This window comes from Mustela nigripes, chromosome X, assembly GCF_022355385.1.
Source record: "Mustela nigripes isolate SB6536 chromosome X, MUSNIG.SB6536, whole genome shotgun sequence".
In the NCBI taxonomy this organism is placed as follows: Eukaryota; Metazoa; Chordata; class Mammalia; order Carnivora; family Mustelidae; genus Mustela; species Mustela nigripes.
Window position 1 is genome coordinate 66,667,998 of NC_081575.1, and position 22,827 is coordinate 66,690,824.

General features: G+C 43.6%; 1 protein-coding gene across 1 annotated transcript; it reads right to left on the reverse strand.

Annotated features, from left to right (window-relative positions):
• Window positions 1–1,730: 1,730 nt before the first annotated feature.
• On the reverse strand, window positions 1,731–5,469 carry LOC132007095 (doublesex- and mab-3-related transcription factor C1-like). The gene is given in 7 exon segments (XM_059385228.1): window positions 1,731–1,840; window positions 1,843–1,893; window positions 2,880–3,022; window positions 3,208–3,270; window positions 4,203–4,413; window positions 5,012–5,169; window positions 5,258–5,469. Coding segments are annotated over 7 exon segments (948 nt in total).
• Window positions 5,470–22,827: the final 17,358 nt, after the last annotated feature.

Here is a 22,827-nt window from a genome sequence, read left to right on the forward strand (position 1 = left end):
AGGGAAGGGACAAAAGCATGAGATGGACGTCAGTCTTGCCCTGTGTGCCGAGTGATATTGCATGGTTATCTGGCATTAGATAAGGACGGGGAGAAGCCTGACTTCTCAAGGCCTGAAACAAGAAAACATAAGTTGTCAGATGTCACCACTATCAATCCTCTTGGGTAAAAATGAGGGAGGCAAGGAAAGAGGGAGAAAACACGATAGGAAACAGATAGGGCATATCCAATGGAGCTTTCTGTCTTTGGGGTGGGGTCTCCAGTTCTTCCTTTCTTTGGAGCATCAGCAGAGGACTGAGAAAAAAGAGTAGGTAAGATCTGATGCACAGCTACATATTGTTACCTTGAGTACAAAACAAAGAGATGATCTTTGTTTTCAAGGTTCAAATCTTGAAATGGCAGGCATATCTTTGAAAGACTCTTCTGACTGGATGCCTGCCATTTCAAGATTTGAACCTTTCACTCAGTGGTTGAGGTAGAGATAGATTATTGTTTAGAAGGTAAATTATTAGCTAATTTAGGGCCTGGCAGAGAAGGGAGTCTTCCCCCATCCGTCTTTGGCTAAAAATTTCCCCTAAAACCCTTGTGCAAGAGGGTGGTAATCATGCTTAGCTCAGAGAGCTGCTGGGAGGCTGTGTGTGTTTTGCATACACAGGGCACAAAATAAATGCATGAATATGAATCTTCCTCATATTTCATGAGTCCTTCAAAAGCAGGATCTGGGTCTAATTCACCTCCCCTCTTTGATTCTTCTGGCCATGATTGGCTTCAGTGTCCCCCACTATAGAGTACACATTGGACTAGAATCCAACCGGCATTCCCTTGGCCATGGTTGGCCTGAATGGATGTTTTCTTTGGCCCATGTACAGGTCTTAAAGAAGAAACCAGAGCCGACATTTTAAAATGGAGATATTCTACATAGATATCTAGAATTCCGCTTTCTCTCGAAAAATCAGGAGCTGTGGCAGTGCAGAGTCCGCATTCCTGCATGGCAGCAATCGGCTGGAGCCAGGTGGCAGCTGGCCCCTTAGGTAGACCATGCACTGCCAGCTGGCCAGAGCCTGTCTGGACAGCTCCACTCATTTATAAGACCTGCTTGACGCTGCAGACAACTCAACTTGGGGCCCTCTGGACAGCTGGAAACAGTCTATGCCAGGCGGAAGGTAGGCACTTACTTGCTCAGTGAGTAAAACTCTTACCATTTTTTATCTCTACTGTTTTCTGGTCTAGTCGTGTTAAGAAATCCCAGTTATTGAGTAAGGTGATTCTCACTTTGGAACGTAAATGGAACATGTCTGTTAGAGTCAGGATGGTCTACGTTATACTGTGACCACAAACAATGCCTCTATCTCACTGCCTTACAACAGCAAGGGTTTATTATTTGTTCACACACATAAATGTGGACACAAAATGAAAACACCCTTAGATTTTGACAAGCATGGATATAGACGTGAGTGCACAGCTATGTTTGGAATCACAAGTCAAATGAAAACTCTGGCATATGAACACGTCATATGACCTCCTACAGAACCCTATTTAGAGACTGACCAGCTTAGATTGCACAACCCTGGTTTTATAAGAGACATAGAAGGCCCCAAAATACAAAGCAGTAAGAAATGGAGGTACAAGAATACGCACCCTCAGCCAAGGAATTGCCCCACATAATAAAAAGGGTCTGAAAGGCTTGTAAAAGAAAGTGAAGGTTTAAGAAAATGTTAAGCATATTGGATATTAAACGTTTTGCAAAAGCATAAGAGGAGTGAGGCCTCCTCTTCTGGGCTTCCAGGTCAAGAGGGAGATGCACCCCAGATGCCCAGTAGGCAGAGAAATGGAGCTGGCTCCCTGGGTCGCAGAGAAGGGTTAGGAGGCTGGGGTCCTCTATCTTCAGCAGGATCTGCAGAGAGAACGGAAGGCATCAGAGCCAGGTCATATCCACTTCCCCTCCAGGCTCTCCCCTCTCTTTTTTGTTTCACTCGATCTAGGCTTTGTCACCTGGACTACAGAGTGCAACACAGCACACTTCCCTGCTGATTTGCCCATCTCGGGTCTTGCCTCCTCCAATCCCTCCATCAGAGCCACCACATTTCTTTTTGTGGAGCCCAGGATCTCCGAATATGCTCCCCCCAGCTCACATATTCCCTGGCTCCTCACCACCCACAGTTTCTGGTCTAGCCCCTAAGCCTGGCGTTCAGGACCCCTGTAATTGGCAGCCTCTCCAGCCTCATCCCCTTCTGTTCCCAAAGTCCCTCCTTCACTCAGGTTGCTGCTTCACTCAAGCATCATATTGCACCCAACATTTTGGTCTGGGAATGCCCAGCCTTCCCTCTCAGCCTTCCCAGGCTTCAGGCTCCCTCTGGTCCTTCCTCTCCAGGCTCATCATTGAAACTTAGCCACAAAACACAAGGGAACTCTGAAGGCATCCAGGCTCCCCCTGGAGACAGGAATCAAAGACCAGATCTCCCTCCAGCCCAGGCTCTTATCACCTATGTGTATGCTGCCCACCACAGCAGACTGCAGGGGTGTGGGCGGAGAGTGTGGGTAGAGAGCTCTGGGCTGGGAGTGAGGAGACCTGGTGTTCCACTTGATAGGCTGCATGCCCCAGGGCAAGTCCCTGCCACCAGCAGGACCTCAGTAGCCTTGTTTCTCGACGCCAGGGCCCTGGGCATTTGCTTGTTGAGCACAGAGCTGGACAAACTGATGATTCACCGAGCAACCAGCGATTGCCATCTCTGGCATCAGACCAAGGAGCTTGCGTACCTGAGCCCTAGGAGGTTCAACCCACCAACCCCGGCCTCCCAGTTAGACCCTGCTTACCACAACGCCCTCCCCTTTCCCAACCATCCCCACCACCCCGTGTTCTCTTTTCAAGGACAAGGCTACTTGTCGCCACGCAGGGATGGAGCATGGAGCTGGAGCCAGAAGATGCCTGGGGAGAGTCTCTCAGAATCAGCAGAGCCTCGGCCGCTTCCAGTTTCCGCTGCCACTCTGAGGCGGAATCCGAGTCCTGGTCAGAAGATTCAGGGGCCTGCAATGGAAAGGGTGTGAGAGAATGGGACCTGAAAACCCATACCTCCGCACCTCATGGGGCCAGTGGCCCTTCAGTCCCCAGTTCCATGGAAGGTCCCCCCCCACCCCCAGGGGCCTTCATCCTTTCCCATTCACTAAGCCTAGCCCCTGCCAGGGTTCTGGACCCCGCTATTTTCCCAGGATCTGCGGCTGCAGTAGGACAGGGCCAAGGGCGGCACAGGGCTGGAGGACCAGAGCTGAGTCTCTAGAGACAAGGAAAAGAGGGGCCTTGGGATTAAACCCTCTGACAGATACATAATACCAGTAGAGAAACAGGGCCAGGATCTTGCACTATCTGGATGTGGGAGTCTGAATGCCTGTTGGCCATTGGTCATTGTGGCTTGCACAAGTCCTTTCCCCTGTTCAGCCTATTTTCCTTTCTATGTCCTTCCTCAACATCTCTCCTGACACACTAATTCCTGCCAGGATTTTCAAAACTCCCAGGCCAACAGTGATGGGTATGGAAAATCCCAGGTGTCCGTGGTCTAATCTGCAAAGCACCTGGAGAAATGGGGTCACTGTCCCTGCCCAGGGACTGCTTCTCACCCCCATATTCCCCAATCCCCATAGAACTTGAAGGACCAGCTTGGCTCATCTAATGGCCTGGGAGCTTTCTCTAATGACCTCTGGACTCTCCCTCTGGGCCCTGTGGCACTCACCGTCCTGCCCACCCCCTTCAACAGGACCTTCTCTCCCATCTATCTGTTTCCCCTTGGAATAACAGCCTCCAGCAGTTGAAGTCCTGCTGTGTGGCACTCCTGGACCTAGTCCTCTTGTCAGTGCTATGTCAGGTGTGGGATATTGTCCCTATCAGTACACTGCTAGTACACTGGAAATGGAGGCTTGGAAACGGAATGTCACTTGCGCAAAGTCTCACAAATAGGAGATGGCAAGGCTGGGAGAGCCCTGCCCTTGCCCGCTAGTCTGAGATGCTGCCTTCTCCACTCCTCCTCCCTGAACCCCTCCTCCCCCTGCCACTTCTTGTCCTGCTCCTCTACCCCGCACCCCATTCCTTCTCTTCCTCATTGGCCGCCTCCTCCACTCCTTCCTTCTATCTCCCATGGCATCAAGCACAAAGGTTGAGCACCTGGTCACACAATATACATCTAGCTCCATGGGCCTTCTCACTTTACTCACATCCTGGGCAGGGCAGGAGCCCTGTGGGTCTTCCTGGAAAGAGAAATTGTTAGTCGCGTCTTCAAGGCTGCTGGAGTCCAGGACAGAGACAAAGATTTTGGGGTAGGACTGGTCAGCAGAGCTCCTTGGGCGCTTGTCTGCAGAGGCAGAGAGCACAGGGTGGAGTCAGAGACCATGCCGGCCATGGAGAGAAGATGTGTATGGACATGTACTGGAATGAGGATAGGAGCCCAAAATGTCAGAGCTGAGAAGACCTTGAAGACCATCCAGTTCCTACTATTTATTTTCCACCTGGTGAAATGGAGACTCCAAGAGGACAAGTATTATTTCCTCAAGGTCCCGTGGCAAGCTGCAGTAGGATTAGGGAGGGAACTCATGTCTTCAGGACACAGAGAAGAGTCTGGGCAGTGGGTGAGATGGGAACTTCCCCCTCAGGCCCCAGACTCTCCTTATCTCCCTAGGGGTTGGGCAGGTTTGGGTGGGCCTCAAGCTGGGACATGATGTTCTCCTTCCCAGCTATGGAAAGCTGGGGACACTTTGGGTGAGCCTTTCCCTCTGAGCTCACACCACTCTTCCTCGCCCCCAGTCTGAGGTCTCATCTCACCGTGGACCATTTTGACCCCCCAGAGTTCTCTTTCCCACCAACACTTGGTAGATAATATTGATGAAGTTGGATAGGTGGGGCAGCTAAAGGCCCGAGGGGTAATTTGCCAAGGCGACATCAAAATTGGGTAGGAGGACTGGTGACAGGACAGCTCAGTGCTCCCTATCCCCAAACCCAGACACCCTCCCTGGCCAGAGACACTCACTGAGGGCTCCGGCTTGAATGGTCAACTTCTTGACATGGCTGTGAGCTTTGGGAGGGGAGGCCTCACTCCTCGTCTGCCCTTGAGCCAGGTGCCTCTTTAGGTTTTCCCCCTGCTCCCTCTTCAAGGCACTCTCAGCAGGCAAGACACTGTGGTGTTCCCTAAAGTGGGGAATAGCAGGTCTACAGTCAGTCACATTTTGGGGAGGCTCACCGCGCCCCCTCCCCCATTGTCAGACACTATACTCACGAGAAGGCGCACTTGTGACACTCGCAGGCCTTGAAGAGGCAGAAGTGATCCTGGTCCTTGATTTGGTCAGTGAAGCCATGGTTGTAGCAGCGGGCACAGCGACTCACAGCTCTTGTGGGGCCAAGTTCAATCCCCCACGGGGCTCCAGTCTCAAGCCCAATAGGGGGGTCGGAGGGGCAGCAGGGCACAGCAGGCATTTCATTGGGATCCATCGTCCTAGGGCCAGCCAGGAGTGGAGGTCAGGATGGCCACATGATCCCCTACCCTGAACGTACTTCCTCTGCCCTTTGAAAACCCCACCTGAGGTGCCTGGATGCTTCTTCACCCAGCTCATCACTGAAATCAGATCACACCCACCCTTCTCACTCATGTAGCCTCCTTCCCAGGAAGCCCGACTCACGCATAGCCTCATTCTAAGGAACTCTTGGCATGGCTCCTGTAAACTTTCAATCAAATCACTATTCTCCTTGCTTCCCTTCCCTCTACATAGACCCCCTTTTCAGGCATACGCATGCACTCATGTGCCCCCTTTCTTCAATTACTGCCTTCCCCTTCTCGTGTATCATCCTGTACTCTGCCATTCCTCATGATTTTTCCTGTCATGTACTTCCACAATTACCTTCCTAACCTCCTGCATTCATTCACTCCCTACTCATGATTCTAGCTCCCCCCATTCAATTCTATTATTAGTATGTCCTACATTCAACTCTCCTCTCACACCCCATCCTGATTTTCTTCCTGCACCCCACTGTAATCTTAATTCTTCTCTCAGCCCCCCAACACTTTAATCTGACACACCCTTTGTACCACCCACCCCCCACGAAATTTCATTATGCTGCTGGACCCCAAGCCCCTCTTTCAATAAGTATTTTTATGCATCCCTTCGATTATTCATTGACTAGATCCTCGCTGAGCCCCCTATCGAATGCCAGACCCTGATCTAGCCAACAGCCAACTCCTCACTGCAGTAATTGTTTTCTTCCACCAACAGAACCCTCTGTGCTCTCATGCAAACCCATGTACTCCCTGCTCAGCCTCCCAACAATCTTCCATGCTCCTCTTCACACTTCAACGGTCAGGCTTGGGTACACTTTCCCCACCCCTCACACCTGGGATGCACCACCTCATCTCAGGCCACCCAGTCATTCACTGCCACTGCCCCATCAGATTCAGAGGATCAAAGGCAAGGGCATGAGTCCTGCCTCAGGTTCCAGAGACCAGGGTTCAGGTGCTGAGGCAAGGGTTTTCCTCCCACAGCCATTCCATGGTTGTTGCATGGGGCGTGGGGGTGGAGAGGGGACGGGGCAGAGTGGAACATCAGGAGGTACTCCACTGAGGTTGGAGGAGAGGAGAAGGAGTTGGTCATCCCGAGCAGGAGGGAGGGAGGAAAGAAGATGTGTGGAGAACGAGGGCCCTATTCCTGATGCCAGCCTGTGGTTACCTCAGCCTCCCGCAAGTCGAAATCCAACAGCAGGGACAGAAGGCGGCAGGGAAGACCCAGCGCTCTCTCCCTTTCCCGCCCTTCCCACAAAGGCCAATGAGCTTCCAGCGCTGCCTTCCCCCTCCCACGGCTGTGACCAGTGACCAATGAGCTTCGAGTTCCATCGCAGTGCACCTACCAAAGCCCCGCCCCTCTTGCCTTCCTCCCACTTTTCCGTGTGCTGGCTTGACTAAGACAGTCAGTAAGTCGTGAAGTGAAGTGAAGTGAAACTTTGTGCTCCCTAAACCTTGTTTCTCAGACTTTGCTCTCTTTGGGTGTGAAATACAATATGTGCATGCATATTTAACTCATGCCCTTGGTATCCTGTAACTGACTTTTATGAAATTCAGCATGTGTTTTTAAGATTCAACCATATTTCTATGTCAGGGTTTGTCAATGGGAAGGGGCGGGACAATTCCGCACCCCCAGGGAACATCTGGCAGTGCTTGGAGTTATTTTGGTCCATCTTTGCGTGTCCCTGTGTCTGAGCTCCCTCTTCTGTTCCACAGATAAATTTGCCTATTTCTGTGCCAGTACATCATCTCCATTTTTACCTCCTGATGAGGCATCTTGATCTACCGTAGGGCAAGTCCCCACACCTTATTCATAACCTTCGAACGTATCTTCCTTATCCTTTGCCTTTCGCCCTTCCAGTATAAATATCGGAATCAGCGTGCCTTGTTCCTCGAAAACTCATTTGCCTTATATTTGAGTTGCATTTTCACTAAATCTGCGGATAAGTTAGGGAAGTATTGACTATCTTTAGGACACCCAGTATTGACTATCTTTAGGACACCAACATGGCATGTCTCTCCGTTTATGTGGGACTTCCTTAACGTTTTCATCTTTAGTATTTAATTTCGTCTTTCTGTACATTCAGATCCTGTACGTCTTTTCTTTTCTTGCATTTATCCCAAGATGGGCTAGAGTGCTGTTGCTCTTGTGCTAGTTATCCATTTAAAATGACATTTTCTAATTGTATCTAACTTAGAGAAATCCATTTGACTTTCTAAAAACTATACTGACCTTAAAGCCAGCCACCCTGCTAAGCTCTGTGATATCTAATCATTTGTCTATAGATGTTCTGCGGTTTTTCATGAATCTGTGAGTTACAGAAGCCCAATAATCAATTTACAGGTTGCTTAAACCTGTACTCGTTGGCTAGGACATCCACTACAAGGTCGAACAGACATGACCAAATTCGACTTCTTTAGGGTGTCCCTAATATTAAATAGAATGCTGCCTACATTTCCATAATAAAAGGTGTTTGCTGTGTTTCGCTGTTTTCAACCTCCTTCACTTCCTCTCTTTGTTCCTCCATTCCTTCCTCCCTCTCTCCATTCCTTCCCTCTTTTTCTTGTTTCTTCTTTTCTTCCTTTCTTTTCTTCTTTCTTCCTTTCTCTTTTCTTTTTACCCCTTTTTCTTCCTTTTCTTTCCTTTCTCTCTCTCTCTCTCTCTCTCTCTCTCCCTCTTTCCTTCCTTCCTTCCTTCCTTCCTTCTTTCCTTCCTTCCTTCCCTCCTTTCTTCCTTCTCTTTATAAGATTAAGGAGTTTTCCTTATATTTCCAGTTTAATAAGTTTGTTTTAAAAATCAGGAATAGGTAGTGAATCTTAGTTTTTTGTCTCTATTGAAATGATCAAGAGTCCATTTGTTTATTCTGTTAATACAGTGTTATTTGTAGATGCTTTTTTTCAAAATCTTAAATGAAGCTTATAATCACACAAGGACAAAATTCACAAGTGTGTATCTTAATGAGTTTTCAAAAATTAAACATACACATTCAGTTAGCACCTAGAGCTAGCAACAGACTATGTTGGCAACACACAAACCTCTCTCATGACTCTATCTGTCTGTCTGTCTGTCTATCTATCTATCTGAATGCGAAGCCAGTTTTGCCCTCCTAGGATAAATGTAACTTCGTTACGGTGGATCATCTTTTGTAGATGCTGGGGGGTTCAGTTTGCTAAAATTTTGTTTAGAACTTCCACATCTTCTGCTCATGAGCAAGATTGACTTGAAGTTCCTCTTTCTCATACACTCCTTGCTGGTTCCAGCGTCAAGGTTTTCTAGTCTTACAGCCTGAGTTGGGCAATAGTTTCTTTTTTCTATCCTCTGGAAGTTTTGGTATAACATTGGGATTGCCTGTCTGGAGACTTTATTAAAACTTGACTACTAAACAGCTGATGTACCTGTTTTCTTCATTTTTTCCCCTTAAAAATGTGGATAATTTCAAACATATACAAACAGGGTTTGCATATAAACTTAACAATTTCCAGGTTCATCACAGTAGGGCTGTGCTCCTGGAACATTAGCTTGCATCAGAATCCAAATAAGCTTGTGAAAACAGATTGCTGAGCTCCACATCTATGGTCTCAGATTTAAAAATCTGGGGTGGGACCCAGAGTTTGCTTTTCTGGCAAGTTCCCTGGGTGACTCAGATGCTGCTGCTGGCGGAACCAGACTTTGAGAACACTGTACAAGAGAGAATAGTGAGGGAACCTCCAAGTATCCATCCCTGGGCTGCAACGGTTAACTACTCACAGCCAGTTTCATTTCATTCATATCTTCTCCCCTCTGTCTCTTCCAGATTATTTTCAAGAAGATACCAGAAATCATCTCATTTTATTGTGGAACACTTCATCACACAACTCTAAAATATGAGCAATGCATTTTCCTCAACTGTCTCTTTGAAAATAGATTAAAAACACACAAAGTTGAAGAGTGAACATTCTTTCACCTAGATTTCATAATGTCCCGTTGCTTTCTATCTCCTTTTTCTTCTTTTTGCCTAACCACTCAAGTTTCAAACATTTCATCCGATTACATCCATATGTAGCTCCTAAGACCTTGGATATTCTCCTAACCATATAACTATTGTCTCACTGAAGAAATTTAATAGTGGCATGATAACATCATCTAAGTCCATACACGGTCCATATTCCAATTTCCCCCAGTTGTCCCAATGATATCCCTTTGAGGGTCAACAGTTCAATCAAGTATCATACATTGCATTCAGTTGTCATGTCTCTTTAGTATCTTCTAGTCCCAAACAGGCCCTCAACTTAAATCTTCCATGACCATGACATTGTCCAGGAGCCTCGGCCTGTTTGCTTCCAACGTGTCCACAATATGGTTTTGCCTGATATTTTCCTCCCATTTGGATGATTTCTGTTTAACATTTTTGGCAAGGATGTTAAATAGGTGCTGCATAGTTCACATGACATCACATCTGGGAGCTCCTAAGGTCGGTTTGTCTGACAGTCGGTGCTGCTATTGGCATTACTCAGTTTGATCACTTATTTATGGTATCGTTGGACAGATCAGTCCACTGTAAACATCACTTTGTCCCTCTGTGACTTATAAGGAGTCTGTAGCATGATATTTTGATACCATGTGGGTATATTGTGTGTTTCCTCCCCACAGAATTACACCTCTTGGCCTTAGTTTTTGTTCCTGCTTCTTGTGTGATTGGGTTATTACTTTGGTGGTTGAAAAATGGCGACTTCTTATTTGCTTTCATAACTTTCTACATTTACTGGTGGACATTTTGCTGTAAAGATGAACATCCCAGCCCCCCAACCCCCACCTTGTTGCTGTTGCTGCTGTTGTGTTTGTAGTAGCAGAGAAAGATGAGAAGCCATTCAGGTGTTGTGTTCAAAGAAACATAAAGAGAATAAAGTGGACAATATTAGGAGACATGTAAACAAGTTTAAGATGAATTTGGCAAGAATTTCTCTAACAGTCCGAACATAGTGACAAAATCTATTGTCTGAAATTAACAACAGCAAAGTTTTTAACAATGATTAAGAGGACCTGAGTTATAAATTTAGTCAGCTGTAAAATGGCTTGGATCCTTTGTGTATGCACACACACACACACACACACACACACACACACACATTCTCTCTCTCTCTCTCTCTTTCTCTCTGTCTCTCTCTCTCTCTCTCTCACACACACACACACACACATACACAAACATTTTAGATGGGCATATGCTAAAAAATATAAATAAAAAACACTATTTCAGTTCAGAATGTATGTTAGAAAACTCTGGCATCATGTATTACATTTCACAATAGGCAGAATATCTTCCACTAAGTCTATATAATACAAAACCCTTCTGACAAGGTGAAAGAGGAATTGATTCAAAACCTGAGAAAAGAATTCAAATACCTTATTTTCACCATCACATGAGTTGTGAGACATGAGACCCTGGCCAATTAATACTTTAAGTACATTTTGTCTCCAAGGACTTTCCAGTTTGCAAAGACACGATTTATAGCTTAAAAATTGAACTCACGGCACAGGTATTGTGGAATCCGTTCTATCGTTTACAAAAGAATTTGAGTTAATTACAAAACAACAGTTTCTGTCATGAAGGGCAACAATCTAGCTCTTATGCTGGAAATCAAATTTCATTGTTGTTTTAAATCAAGAGTCTAATGTTTCTCTTATTCTTCTTCTCACTGTGTGATACATATTGAAAACACGGGTGCTTCAGGTTTCTAAAGTAGACTATATGTCAACTGTCATGGATAGAGTTATTAATGTCCTTCAGTAAATATGTGCAAATGTGGTGATTCATGGTAGGTTAATTTCCTGAGGTGAGAACTTAGATTATTGATTCGATGCTTTTCCTTTTACTTAATGGAAGCCCTTAATAATATAAATTTCCCTTTCAGCAGTGCTTTAGCTTTATTCCACTAATTTTTATATGCCTTATAATCATTTCCATTCATTTCAATTCATTTCTTGATGTGCTGGAGCATTTTCCCTGTAGTCCATAGATTGGGTGGCCTCCTTACCACTGGGTGTTGTTAAAAGTCCTGAAATCATTTCAGCAGGGATAGAGCAGGTTGCTTCCTTACTGCCTGGTGGGTATAACTCCAGAATTTCCACATGATTGATTTCCACTAACATAGGAGGGGCATAATAGCCCCTGCTTCTGCCAGTCAAATGTGGAATTCTAGGCCTTCCATTAGACCATTTACTGGCTTGTGTGGGTGCAAGGCCATAGTTTGTTCTGTGGTGGTTAGTGGAAGTGGAGCGGTTAGTGTCTGGCTAGGCTGCCACTTTTCTTGACCCTTATGCTAGAGAGAGCAGACTTTTGTTGTTGTTGTTGCAGCGGTTTTGTTGGTGTTGTCCTTGCTGTCGTTGTCAAGGTTGTCATCATCATTGGTTTGCCTGTGCCTTTTGCCATTTCTGGGTACCTGGTTTCTTCAGCTCAAAGTCTGGGATATATGACACAGAAAGAAAACCAAGGGAACACACCATTTTGTCCTTCCTTTGCTTCTGAAATCCCTAGTTGTTCTGCCTTCTCCTCTTCACTTTGCAGAGTCCTATGTTTATTTTATATATGGTGCCCAGGGTTTTAAGTTGTATTTAGAGGGAAGAATAGGGAAATGTGCTTCTACCCTATCCTCCCAGAAGCAAAAGTCTCTATATGAATTTAATTATAATTCCTGATTTTTAGCATGTGTTTGGATTTAAAATTAAATTTAAGTTCAATTTTAATCCAAATTAAAATCATTGAATTTTAAGTGAAAATTAAAATTAAATACAGCTTTTGAATTCAATATATTTGCCTTTGATTAGAAACTCTAATTGCAGGAAATAAGCACATCTATCTGATAAGCTTTTTGAAAGGTATACCTAAAAATGCACTTGCTTTGAAGAAACTGAAATTGGCATTCGAAAGATTACCAGGTAGATCAGGAATAATGAAAGCAATTCTATCATAGGGGAACACTCAAATTTTAGGTTGGAATAATAGTTTCAGGGGGAAGTTTCTCAGCCCCAAACCCCCCAGCCCCCTCAAAACTGGTGTTTTCCCCAATTTCTAAGGTCTATCTACTTCATTGAGTTAATATTCAGAAACATACTTCAGCTTCAATAACCAAATATAAGTATTCCTATAAAAGCTGTTACAATGCCAATTGGGAAATTCAGTAGATGGGGCAAATTCATCACTTAGTAAATCCATTCATTTTAGGCGAGTTGATTTTGTTGTCACCCAACATCACAGAGCGTAACAGGGAGAAGCCTGAACAAACAGCGGTGGGGGGCTCTTCTCCCGGCCACTGTCCACTGTCCATCTGTGCAAGCACACAGAGGGAGGAACCCATCGTTGGCCAAATGATTCAAATGGAATCTGAGTCTTTTAATTTGGATCACTGTAATAGATTTTGCAGGCTTGTGGCATTTCAGAGGCTTGTCAATAGTAATTAGAGCTGATATTTAGGGGGCATTAGCTATTTGCCAGATAATGTACTAAATGTTCTACAGACCTTGTCACATTTAATACCCACCCCATTATTACCCTAAGTTTTGCAAACTGGAATCTGAGGCTGAGGAGAACTAAGTAATGTGCCCAGCTAAACCAAGTTTCAAATGAAAAACTGTCTACCTTAAATAATCAACAGTTGTGGGCTCTCGACATCTTTATAGACATATTTACCCAAGGTTCCAGAGTACCTTGAGTAATCAAGCCCTGAACAGACAGGTTGTATGCTAGCAGGCATCTCTTGCAGTTCAGAGGGTTTCACATAAGTAGACATTGTATATAAACTCAGATTTTAGGCTATTGTTGGGTATCTTTGATCAATTGTCAAGTGATATTCATCAAATATGCAGAGATTGATTCAAAAGGAGTAAGATGGAGCTATATTCCCATACTGTGGTGTGAAGAGTAGTCTTTTGGGTCTCTTCTATGTTTTATCCAAGAAGTCTATCAATAACCATCAGGGTGGTGGGCTGCATGGACATAAAAATAAACCATTTCAGTGGAAAATGCTAACTTGGTCCTATGGAATTATGAAAACCAAGCTGGGTTGTTCAAATGAATCTCTGTTTCTAACTCTTCATATGGGAGATCTCTGCAGTCCTTCATCTGCATTCTTACTCACTTGAGGCTCTCAGCTTCCTGAAGGGATTAGGAGTGAAATTAGTTGTGACCAGAGATATTAGTTCAGGCTTGCTGCCAAATATCCAGGTGAAAACCTGGTTATATTTAAGACATGAAGGCCAAAAAGAACTCCCCCTGAGCTGAATTAAGATATAATTTGGTAACTGGGGCGCCTGGGTGGCTCAGTCAGTTAATTGCCCCGCTCTTGATTTTTGGCTCAGGTCATGATCTCAGGGCCATAGGTTCGAGCCCATGCGGTCAGCAGGCTTTGTGGTCAGCAGGAGTCTGCTTCTTTCCCACGTCTTCTCCTTCTGTCCCTCCCCCTGCTCTCGCTCTCTCTCTCAAGTAAATAAAATCTTAAAAAAAAAAAAAAAGATATGATTTTGTGACCAGATGCAGGCTTGGCAATCAGTATGCTTCAAATGTTCCAGTTAAATTGATTTTTTTCAAGAGTGACAACTTTTAGATCAAAGATGGTATCTTGCACATCCTAGCTCCCACAGCTCCTGTTGTAGTCCCTTTCACATGGTCAGTGACCAACGAAAATTATTTCTCAAGAAACATGTAAGCGGCAAGCACAGCAACAAACACCATGATAGACAAGCACAGTAAAAGGTTGTACTGGAAGCCAGCCAACCAGGAAGGAAGAACCTCTGAAAAGTCTGCCCTTCCTGAAAGCCATGCAGAAACTGGCAGAAAATTTCAGAATCCATATCTTGGAAACTCTGGAAAGTCACCAAAAGCATGCAACAACCTCTGTACGTTTATTCTAGAGAAACAGGTGAATCCCAGTAGGAAGAGTGAGCTATGTGGCATTTTAACTGGCCCTATTCCTTGCCCCTCTATCCAACTCTGTGGTAGCCTTGAATATGGACAGCCTGCAATCGCAGGGAAAGCCAGCAGCCCGGCAGTGGCCAGAAGGGGCAGAAAGGAGATGGGGCTCCTGCAAAGTTTCATTTCCAGAGAGCTGTCATTATTTGATCTGTCTGGTTGTTCCCTGGATGACCTCACTTGCATGGCTGTCAGTATTTGGACTGACTCATACCTTGCCCATTTAAAGTGCCTCTTCCCTGAGAGCATTTGTCAAAAACATTTAGGGGCAATAGTTTAACATTGCAGCTGCCTCAGGCAGTAGGTAACACTTGGAGTGAACAACAGGTGAACCAAAACCTTAAAGGGAAAAACTGAGGAATGAGATGTCCATAGGGACTTTAAAAAGCTATGACATTAGGCACCTGGGTGGCTCAGTGGGTTAAAGCCTCTGCCTTCGGCTCAGGTCATGATCCCAGGGTCCTGGGATCGGGCCCCACATCGGGCTCTCTGCTTGGCTGGGAGCCTGCTTCCCTGTCCACTCCCCCGCCTACCTCTCTGCCTACTTGTGATCTCTGTCTGTCAAATAAATAAGATCTTTTAATAAATAAATAAATAAAAAGCTATGACATTATCCCTATGAATCTGAAGGCCAGACACATTCCCAAGATTACAGCATGCCCTGAAAAGACTCAAAAAGGCCCCACGCTACCAACTCTGGCTTATTTTGAGGCTCTCTGACAGCAGAAATGAAGGCTGTTACAGAGTGGACCACTGCCTGGCTGAGTGTTGAAGGCATGTCCAACATACACACAGAGCTCCGTGTCAATGACTGAGAGTCTTTGCAGTTATACAGGCATTTAAAGGCCTCTCTGCCCAGTCATTAGATAACCACTAAGCTAGCCAAGCAGTGAGTTCAGTGGCCACACACAGCAGAGGATACAGACTTTACCTAAGTAGTTCAGAGAAGTCACTAAGCAAACAAATGACAACAAGAATACTGAAACCAAACAGCAACAGCAAAACCTGGAAAGGGGGCAGAATCTGAATTCCAGAGTTGCCTCATTCTCTTACTTAGACTAGATGTCCAACCTTTGACCAAAACCTATCTGACATGCAAAGAAACAGGGGAGTATGGGACATACAAAAGGATACCCAGATGTTGGACTTACTAGTCAGAGACATTAAATCAGCTCTTGTAAATATGTTCAGCATCTAATCAAAGCCATGTCCTATGAATTAAAGGGAAGTATGAGACTGATGAGTCATTAAATAGATACACCATCAAAGAGATAGGAATCACTTTAAAAATATCAAACAGAAATTCTGATTTGAAAAGTATAATAACTGCATGAAAAATTCACTAGATCAGCTCAACAGAAATTGCAGTTGGGATTTAAAAGAATCACCGAACTTGGAAGTTAAAGCCAACTGAGACTATACAGTCTGAGGAAAAGAAAGAAAAAATAATGAAGAAAAGTAAACAGAGCCTCAGAGACCTTATAGGACATCATTAAGCACACCAGATTATGCATAATGAGAGCCCCTGGAGGAGAGGAGAGGAGAGGAGATAAAGGGAAAGAAAGAAGATTAGAAAATTAATGGCCTGATACTTCCCAAATTTTGTTAAAATTATTAATCCAGAGAAACAAAAAGATCTGAAACTCCATGGCGGATAGACTCAAGGAGATCTTCACCTTGAAACAACTTAGTCAAACTCCTGAAAACCAAAGACAGTGAGAGAATGTTGAAAGCAGAACCACAAAAGTGGCTCATCACATACAAGGGATTCCCCAGTAAGATTAACAGCTGACTTCTCCTCAGAAATTATGGGGCACATGATACAATGAGCATTGGGTGGTAGACTCAACTAATGAATCATTGAACATTGTATCAAAAACCAATAATGTGCTACACCTTGGCTGATTGAATTTAAATTTAAAAAAAAAAAAGTTAAATGACCCGGCAATTGCACTACTGGGTATTAACCCCCCAAATACACAAGTATGAAAAGAAGGGGCACCTGCACCCCAATGTTCATAGCAGCAATGTCCACAAAAGCCAAACTGTGGAAGGAGCCAAGATGTCCTTCAACAGACAAATGGATAAAGAAGATTTGGTTCATATATATAATGAAATATTACTCAGCCATCAGAAAAGATGAATACCTGCCATTTTTGTCAACATGGATGGAATTAGAGGCGATTATGCTAAGTGAAAGAAGACACCAGAGAAAGACAATTATCATATGGTCTCACTCATAAGTGGAATATAAGAAATAGCGCAGAGGATCATAGGGGAAGGAAGGGAAAACTGGATGGGAGGAATTCAGAAAGGGAGACAAACCACAAGAGACTCTTGATTCTGGGAAACAAACTGAGGGCTGCAGAATGGGAGGTGGGTGGGGGGATGGGGTAACTGAGTGATGGGCATGAAGGAGAGCACATGGTGTGATGAGCACTGTGTGTTATACACAACTAATGTATCATTGAACACTATCTCTGAAACTAATGATGTACTACATGTGGGCTGATTGAATTTAAATTTGGAAAAGAAAAGAAAAAATAAAAAGAAGCCATGGGGAACAGAAGATAGTGGGAAGTCATATTCAAAGCGCTGAAAGAAAAAGACTGTCTGGCAAGAATTCTCTATCTGGCAAGGATTCTCTATCCAGCAAAACCATCCTTCAAAAATGAAGGTGAAATAAATAAAGCCATTCTCAGGTAATGAAGAACGGGGTGAATTTATCGCTAACAGGCCCGCCTTACAAGAAATATTAAGGGGAAGTCCCCAAAAGACACTAGAGAATAATTCAAATCCATGTGAAGAAATAACGAACATCAAATACAAGTGCATGAAGCAATAATTATAGAACTACCTGGATGGGCTTAAAAGGTATAAAGAGGCAATTTTGATGACAATAGTAGTACAAAGGAGCTTGAAGGTCCGGGGCTATTTAAGATCAAAGTTTTTACATAATATTGAAATTAAGTTGGTATTAATCTGAATTAGATTCTTTTAAATTAAAATCTTAATTGAAATCTGTGAGGCAACCACTAAGAAAATAATTCAACATTGTAGTAAACAATAAGGGAACAAAAATGGGTAAGAGAGAAAATACTTTTCACACAAAATGGCACCTCAGTCGTGTGAGAGAAAAACATAAAAACATGAGAAAAAAATGACAATGGCAGACATAAATCCTCCAATATCATTAATTACATTAAATGTAAATGGAATGAACACTAGAAGGCAAAGAAGCTATTGGCAGAATGTCATACAGATAGAAAGCAGAATGGTGGTTGCCAGGATTGTGGGAAGAGAAGGGAAATGAAGAAGAATTAGTGTTTCATGGGTACAGAGTTTCATTTGGGGTAAAGGAAAAGATTCTGGAGATGGAAATGTTGATGGTTGCACAACAATTTGTACTTAATGAAACAGAGGTGAGTGCCTAAAAATGGTTAAATGTTCAATTTTACATCGTGCATATTTACCACAATTTTAAAAAAGGAAAAAATGAAAAAGGAAAGTCATCCATTTCCCATTGTTTGGGCAACTGAATATTGTTAATCTGGCAACATACCCCAAACTGATCTATAGATTCAATGTGATCTCCAACAAAATCCCAGCTGACTTCTTTGCAAAAATAAATTAGCAGATCCCAAAGCTCTCACGGAAATTCAAGGATTCGAGGATAGCCAAAGCAATCTTAAAAAGGAAGATTAAAGTTGGGGGACTCATTCTTCCCAATTTCTAATCTTACTAGGAAGCTCCAGCAATCAAGACAGTGTGGGTCTAACATAAAGATACTTAAATAGATTAATGGAATAGAATTACAAGTTCATCAAAAAAACCTTTCCTATCTATACCCAACTGATTTTTAAATAGGTGGCAAGATAATTATATGGGGTAAAAAAGAGTATTTTCAGCAAATGTTACTGGGACAACCGGATATCCACACACAAAAGAATGAAATTGAACCCAATCCTTGTCTCACTGCACATACGAAAATTAATTCAAAATGGATCTCTGATCTAAATAGCGACAAGTGTAGAACTCTTAGAAGAAAGCACAGCAGTAAATTGTCACGACGTTGGGTTAGGCAGTGTTTTCTTAAGGCCAAGGAACTAAATAAAAAGAGATATATTGGACTTTGTCAGATTCTAAAAACGTTATCTGCTGCAAATAATACCATCCAGAAAGTGAAAAGAGAACTTGAAGAATGGGGAAAGTATTTGCAAATCATACAACTATAAGGAACTTGTACCCAGATGATATAAATTAGTTTTACAAACCAGTGATAAAACATATAACCTCACTGAGAAACGGGTAAAAGATGTGAACAGTCACTTTCCCCCAAAGATAGAGAAATGGCCAATAAGCACATGAAAAGTGCCTTGATGGCATTCATCCTGAGGGAAATGCAAATAGAAACCACAATGAGAACCTACTTTACACCCACTAGAATAGCTAAAATCAGAGAGGGAAGGTGATTGCTATTGAGGATGTGGAAAAATTTGAACCCTTGGGCATAGCTGCTTTGAAACACAGTCTGCCATTCCCTCACATATTAAACACAGGGCCATCATATAACTAAGCAGTTCCAGTGCTCGATATATACCCGAGAAAAATTAAGATATATATCCATACAAAAACTTGCATACCAATGTCCGTAGCAGTATTCTTATAATGCCCCCAAAGTGGAAACAAACCAAAAGGCCATCAACTGATGAATGGATACATAAAATGTGAAACAGCCACACAACGGGATGTTATTTGGCTACAGAAACAAAGTACTAAAAAGCACTCCAGAAGGTGGTGGTGTAGGAGGTTCACCACCTCCTGCGGATGCACTGAGGCAACTGCATGTATTGCAACTCACTCTGAATGTGACCTAAAGACTGGCAGAGCAGTTCTTCCACAGCTAAAGTCATAAAGAGAAGGCTACATTGAAAAGGGTAAGAAGAGCAGAGATGCAGCCAGGAACCAAACCACCAGTGTGGCTACCCACAGGCGGGGTGGGGGGGGGCGGATATCACAAGTACAGAGGGGTGGAGGAGCAAAGGAGCAAGGGCATCAAGCCCCAAAGCAGGCACCCCTGGCCTTTGGGACGTGCACCAGGAAGACTAGTCCCCAAGAATTCTGTCTTTAAAAGTCAGTGGAGCTTAACTCTGGGAGATTTAAAAATCTGTGGGGCTTAACTCCCACTGTGGGATTAACATATTCCAGTGGGGTGTAAAGTAGCTCTGGGAAACTGAGTATCTCCTCTAAACAGCTAGCACACTATATCACTTGGCACGAGACCAAGCATAGAAACAATGCTTTGCAAAGCACCTGGGTTATATGTGAAGGAGATTTATTGACTAATTGTGGGATGTGTGCTGGGGGCATGAGGATCTGTAGGAGCTCTCTCTGGGAACGGAGGTGACCTTTTTTTTTTTTTTTTCTTGCCCTCCTTTAGCCTAGAGAGCTGGACACTTGCAAAAGCCAGATCTGACCCTCTCCATCTACCTTGCTAGTACCACTTGCCCTGCCCCAGCATTCACCTGTAGGCCACCCCACCCAATCATTCTGCCCTAGCAGGCACCCCACCACCACCACCACCACCACCACACTGGCGGGCAGCCTCAGCTGGAACCAACATCCCCTGCAAGGAGAGTACCACCCCACAAAACCCAGTGATCGTACTTAGCCAGGACCGGTGTACTGCCAAAGACAGTCCTGCCACAAGTAGGGCAGGGGAGATGAACACCCCCCCCCACACACACACAAACCTGCCTGCCATAGGTGCAGCTGAGTTTCTCAGCCAGCTGTGCCAAAGGCAGTCCCTGCCCACCAGTGCACATGTAGCAGTTGCAGCTGAACATTGCAGATACTTGAGCTGCAGGCCAGCTTTGCCAACCATTGAGCCCACAACTGGTGCAGCTGGGCATCTCAGCCAGCTGTCCAGGGGGCAAAACCTGTGCCACGGCATGCCCACAGTAGCTGCAACTGGGCTTCTCAGCCAGCTGCACAAGTGACAAGCCATGCCAACCACTGCTCCTCCAACAGTCATGGTTCAGCCACAAAAAGGAGGGTGTACACAACCCACAAAGGGAATACCCCTGGAGTCCCTGGTTTGGGTGACCAGCGTGGATTGCAGTACAGGGCACCACAGGATGCCTTCATAAAACCACTATGTTCAAGACCAAAATATCTCGCTGACCTAGTTAACACATAGAAACAAACACGGAGAGCGGGACAAAATGAAGACACGGAGGAATATGTTCTAAATGAAAGAACAAGACAAGACCACGGGAAAGAGCTAAATGAAACAGATAAGCAAACTGCCTGATAGAGGTGAAAGTAATAGTTATAAAGATACCCACTGGACTGGAGAGCAGAGTGAATGAAGCCAGTGAGAACTGCCACAAAGAGGGAAAAAATGTAAAAAACAAAACAAAACAAAACAAAACAAACCAGGGCTGAAGTACACAGTGACTGAAAAACAACAACAAAACCACTAGAGGAAATTAACAACATATTAGAGGATGTAGAACAGGTTCAATGATCTGGAAGCTAGGGTAAATGAAAGCAACCAAGTTGAAGAGAAAAAAAAAAGTTTTTAAAATGAGGATAGGTTAATTGAAGAAATAATAGCTAAAAACATCACTAATCTGGGGAAGGAAACACACATCCAGGTCCAGGAAGCATGGAGACCCAAGAAAGATGAACCTAACGAGGTGTGCACCAAAACACATAATATTTAAAATGGCAAAAAAATTAAGGATAAAGAGAGAATCTTAAAAGCAACAAGACAACAGCAAAGAGCTGTGTACGAGGGAAACAGGATAAGGCTAGCTGCTGATTTTTTTTTTTTTTTTTTGGCATAAACATTGCAAGCCTAAAGGAAGTGACAGGATATACACGAAGGGATGAAAAGAAAAAAGGAAAAAAAAAAGGAAAAAAGAAAAATCTCTACAACCAAGAATGCTCTATCTAGCAAGGTAATCATTCAGAATTGAAGGAGAAATAAGAAGTTTCCCGGACTAACAAAAATTACAGGAGTTCACCACCAGTACACCAGCCTTAAAAGAAAGGTTGAAGTGATTTATCTAAGTGGAAAATAGAAGGCTATTACTAGAAATTTAAAAGATTATGAAAGGAAAATATTTCACTGTTAAAACATACAGTAAAGATAGCAGATCTATTGCTTATAAAGCTAGCAGTAAGGTTAAAACACAGAAGTATAATCAATTATATCTACAAAAATTATCCAAGGGGTACACAAAATAAAAAGATGTAAAACATGACATCATATACATAAAGTGTGAAGGGGGAGTAAAAACGTAGTGCTTTTAGAATGTGTTTGAATTTAAGTGATCACCAACTTAATATAGACTGCTATATACATAAAATGTTATATATGAGCTGATGGTAACCACAGACCAAAAATGGATGATAGATGCCCAAAAAATAGAGAAAGGAATCCTGGAGTAACATTAAAGAAAGGCATCAAACAAAGAGCAAGAGAAGAAGAGAGAAACAGAGAACTACAAAAACAACCAGAAATCAACTAACAAAATAACAATGAGTACATACCTATCAACAATTACTTTAGATGTTTTAAGTATTCTAAATGCTCCAATCAAAACACACAGGGTGACTGAAAGGATAAAAAAAGCAAACCAAGACCTATCTAGATGATGCCTAAAACTGACTCACTTCAAACCTAAAGACACATGCAGACTAAAAGTAACAGAAAGGGAAAACGTATTCCATGCAAATAGAAGTGGAAAAAAAAAAAAAAAGCAGAGGTAGCAATACTTACATCAGACAAAATAGACATTTTTGTTTGTTTGTTTTTGTGTTTTTTGGTTTTTGGGTTTTTTTTAAATTAAATTTATTTTTTATTTATTTTCAGCATAACAGTATTCATTATTTTTGCACCACACCCAGTGCTCCATGCAATCCGTGCCCTCTCTAATACCCAGCACCTGGTTTCCCCAACCTCCCACCCCGCCCCCCAGCCACTTCAAACCCCTCAGATTGTTTTTCAGAGTCCATAGTCTCTCATGGTTCACCTCCCCTTCCAATTTCCCCCAACTCCCTTCTCCTCTCATTATGCTGAGTGAAATAAGTCAAGTAGAGAGAGTCAATTATCATATGGTTTCACTTATTTAGAGAGCAAAATAGACTTTAAAACAAAGACTATAGGGGCACCTGGGTGGCTCAATGGGTTAAAGTCTCTGCCTTCAACTCAGGTCATGATCTCAGGGACCTGGGATTGAGGCCCACATAGGGCTCTCTGCTCAGAGGACAGCCTGCTCGCCCCCGCTCCCGCCTGCCTGCCTCTCTGCCTACTTGTGATCTCTGTCTGTCAAATAAATAAATAAC